The sequence below is a fragment of the Triticum urartu genome, chromosome 7 (assembly GCF_003073215.2).
Source record: "Triticum urartu cultivar G1812 chromosome 7, Tu2.1, whole genome shotgun sequence".
Lineage (NCBI taxonomy): Eukaryota > Viridiplantae > Streptophyta > Magnoliopsida > Poales > Poaceae > Triticum > Triticum urartu.
Genome location: NC_053028.1, coordinates 508641277 through 508645601, shown reverse-complemented (window position 1 = coordinate 508645601; position 4325 = coordinate 508641277). Strand labels below are relative to the sequence as shown.

The window sequence follows — 4325 nt, the reverse complement described above, 5'->3', positions numbered from 1 at the left end:
GGCTTTGTGCTTACATGAATGCATTTACTCGTGTACGCAAAGATATCTTTTGCATATAAAACCCGAAGATTTCGGGTATTTTGTATAGTTATTATACATCTTAAATTACTCAAATTCAGTTTTCGATTGCGATATCAACACCACTAAATTCACTGGCCGTGTGATATCTTAAATTCACTCGGTTCCTGTACTTTTATTAGTCTAGGGCGGCTCTGCCGTGTGATGAATCCCAGAGGGGCCAACTGGTGGCATATGGTTCGATTCGATCGCTCAAATTTGACTAGTTTGACGGCAAACATCCTTGTTGTGCGACCATTTCCTGAAGCTTAACAAAACCTGCCGAGGAAAGACGTGGCGGATCGATGCAACCAACCGCAACCAAGCAGAGAGTACACTCCTGCTGGTTGCGACAAGTGATTTCGGCTTTACTTTCAAGGTTCCAATTCCAACAAGTTTATATAAGTTGCCACGGTCTCAGGCTGACTCCTCAGTCCTCGAATCAAGCTACACACGATGGCCGTAGCTCGGAGCATCCTGGTTGCGCTGCTCGCCGCCGTTTGCATTGCCATCTCCACGGCCGCCGCGGCGACCAGCGTTAACACCACCGACTTCGTGGGCTGCCTTGCCCTCCACCTTCCTCCGGGGATCGTCTACACGCAGTCGTCGGAGTCCTACCCGTCCGTCCTCGAGTTCTCCATCAAAAACCTCCGGTTCGTCACGCCGGCGACCCCGACGCCCCTCGTCATCGTCAAGGCCACCCACGCCACACACGTCAGGATTGCCGTGCGCTGCGGCGCGGCGCACGGCGTCCGCGTGCGCCCGCGCAGCGGTGGCCATGACTATGAGGGGCTCTCCTACCGCTCCCTCGACGCGGCTCACCCATTCGCCATCGTCGATCTGGCGGCGCTGCGCGCGATCCGCGTTGACGTCCGTAGCAGGTCGGCGTGGGTCGAGTCCGGAGCCACGCTCGGCGAGCTTTACTACGGCATCGCCAACAAGAGCGCGCGTCTCGGGTTCCCCGCCGGTGTTGGCCCGACGGTCGGCGTCGGCGGGCACTTCAGCGGCGGCGGCTTCGGCCTGATGCTACGGAAGTACGGCCTCGCCGCGGATCGCGTCGTCGACGCCGTCATGGTGGACGCCAAGGGGAGGCTTCTGGACAGGGCCGCCATGGGGGAGGACCACTTCTGGGCCATCCGAGGCGGCGGGGGCGGGAGCTTCGGCATCGTGGTGTCCTGGAAGCTCCAGCTCGTGCGCGTGCCCGCGATCGTCACCGTGTTCACCGTCCACCGGCCAAGAAACCAATCCGCCAGCGATCTCCTCACCAAGTGGCAGAACGTGGCGCCGGCCCTGCCCCGCGACATGATCCTCCGGGTGGTCGTGCAGAACCAGGACGCGCAGTTCGAGTCCCTGTACCTCGGCAGGTGCGCCGGCGTCGTCGCGACGATGACCAAGATGTTCCCGGAGCTGGGCGTGACGCGGCGAGACTGCATCGAGATGAGCTGGATCGAGTCCGTGCTCTACTTCGCGTTCTACGGCACGGGGAAGCCGAAGGAGATGCTCCTGGACCGGGGCACCAAGCCGGACAGGTACTTCAAGGGCAAGTCGGACTTCGTGCACGAGCCCATCCCGAGGGACGTGTGGGAGAGCACGTCGAGCTGGTTCCTGGAGGACGGCGCCGGGCTGCTCATCCTCGACCCCTTCGGCGGCAAGATGGGCAGCGTCGCGCCGTCCGCGACGCCGTTCCCGCACCGGGGCGCGCTCTACAACCTGCAGTACTACGGGTTCTGGTGGGACAACACGACGGAGGCGTCGGAGCAGCATATGGGTTGGGTCAGGAGGTCGCACCGGGAGATGGAGCCGTACGTGTCCAAGAGCCCCAGGGGCGCGTACGTGAACTACAAGGACCTGGACCTCGGCGTCAACGAGTATGGTGGTGACGGCGCCGGGGCCAGCTACGAGACGGCGAGAGTTTGGGGCGAGGCGTACTTCAAGGATAACTTTGAGAGGCTTGCGGCGGTGAAGGCCATGGTGGATCCCGCTGATTTCTTCAGGAACGAGCAGAGCATTCCACCTCTTCCATTACCAGGTGGCAATGGCACGACGCAGAATTGAAAAGGAATGTTAATTTTTCTCTTGTCTTGAAGAAGTTACTTGACTCAAAGTACTGAAGTCTAGATGTAAAAAAAAAGTAAAATTCAAACTTGTCGTGGATGTGTAATCTACTCCTCAAAATTAGAAACCGCTTGTGATGTGTTCGTTTCCAACGACTATCACAAGGCCGCTTCTAAAACCCGACTTTTCATCGATACTGCATTTATATTCGAAATATCCAGATTATTGTCATAGTTATTATTTGTTCTCAATTGTTTGTGTGTATTAGGCATTTGCGGCCATGTTGACTGTACCCTGTGTGATCAACAACCTATGAGTGTTGGTTTCCTCATTGCGAAGATGCAAAATCATCCCTCGTTGTAACCGGATGATCAGAATCGTCTCCACCCAAATCAAAAGAGTCTTTCTCATGAAACATACGGAAACCCATTGTGCTATGAGAAAGAGAAGATGCGGACATACGAGTGGAGAAACAATGTATATGCGACAAAGCGGTGAATAAGCAAAAGCCTCGAGGATGAAAGGCGTGTCGTCTTCTTGTGGGTAGGGCCGATAAGGAGAAACAAGTTGAGAAATCACATATTAGGGCATCTCCAATGGCGTACCAAAATCGGACATACTAAACGTTCACGGACACAGATATGAGAGCGGGACATCCAACCCACTACACCAAACATCTACCCTATCTGCCCCTGTTTTCGTTTTCTTTTCGCGTCACTCAAAATAAGTACAAATATATAGCATCAATCTTCAAATAGTGAAATATTGAAATTCAACAAAAGTTCAAATATAAATATTACAATCAAAGTTTTCAAATGAAATATTTCAAACATAAATTCAACTTGCACGTATGTTTGAGTCCTCTCCTTTAAATGACCACAAATGCTCAACCAGATCATTCTATAGCTGCTCAAGAGTTCCTCAATGCCGAATACGTTGATGCATTTGGATAAAATTCTAGAACATCGCTCGATTTTGCTCTGAAGTTGGATAGGATCACACATGTGCTCAAATTCCAGACCTTCGTCAACTCCTTCACCATTATCCGCCACAATAATATTTGAATTGCTTATTTCCATGTTTATAATTAAAGATTTTATATTTTATGCTATACTACTATGATTCTTAAATATGAGATTCATAGGAAAACTCATATGCACGTGTAGAATGATCCAAAAACCCTTGAACCCAGTTTCTTGTCTTAAGAGTCCACTATATCTACCTATGGATTGAATAAGATCCTTCACATAAGTTGTCATCGATACAAAAAAGCAATAAAACTGCTCCAAAATATGTATGATCTTTTATTGTAAAGGAAACTAAGCTTTCTACGAACTTGTGATGGTAAAAAAAACAAAAGCGATGGTCCGCATAATAAAGGTTGCTGTCACAAGGGCAATATAAAGTGATGTTTCTTTCCATTAAGAGTTTGCACATTTAAAAATAAAAAGCGCATGACAACCTCTGCTTGCCTCTGCGAAGGGCCTATCTTTTACTTTTTGGTATTTACTTTTTATGCGAGAGTCAATAAGGTTCATCCTTATTTCATTCTAAATCATTCTCCGCTTGGAAAGCATCATGTGGTAGGGAAAGATCCAGGCACATATATCGAGTTGGATGTAGGTAATCATAAGTTATTATTGTTGACATTATCCTCGAGGTAAATAAGTTGGGAGGTGAAAACTATAAACCCCCATCTTCCTATGCGTTTGACTAAAACTTTTGCTCCGTAAATATGTCATGAGTGTCAGCAATCATGGAAGACTAAATGATAGTTGAGTATTGCTACCTCTTGAGCACTGCGTTGGTTTTCCCTTAAAGAGGAAAGGGTGATGCAGTAAAGTAGCGTAAGTATTTCCCTCAGTTTTTGAGAACCAAGGTATCAATCCAGTAGGAGACCACGCGCGAGTCACCTCGTACCTACACAAACAAATAAGAACCTCGCAACCAACGTGATAAAGGGGTTGTCAATCCCTTCACGGCCACTTGCAAGAGTGAGATCTGATAGAGATGATAACAATAAGATAAATATTTTTGGTATTTTTATGATACAGATTGAAAGTAAAGATTACAAAATAAAATAGATTGGAAACTTATATGATGGAGAATAGACCCGGGGGCTATAGGTTTCACTAGTGGCTTCTCTCAAGATAGCATAAGTATTACGGTTGGTGAATAAATTACTGTCGAGCAATTGATAGAAAAGCGAATAA

General features: G+C 48.7%; 1 protein-coding gene across 1 annotated transcript; it reads left to right on the top strand.

The window, feature by feature from the left end:
* Nucleotides 1-330: 330 nt before the first annotated feature.
* On the top strand, nucleotides 331-2307 carry LOC125523780 (berberine bridge enzyme-like Cyn d 4). Its single transcript, XM_048688849.1, has one exon. It carries the CDS (start codon nucleotides 514-516, stop codon nucleotides 2110-2112), a length of 1599 nt encoding a protein of 532 aa, XP_048544806.1. The 5' UTR covers nucleotides 331-513; the 3' UTR covers nucleotides 2113-2307.
* Nucleotides 2308-4325: the final 2018 nt, after the last annotated feature.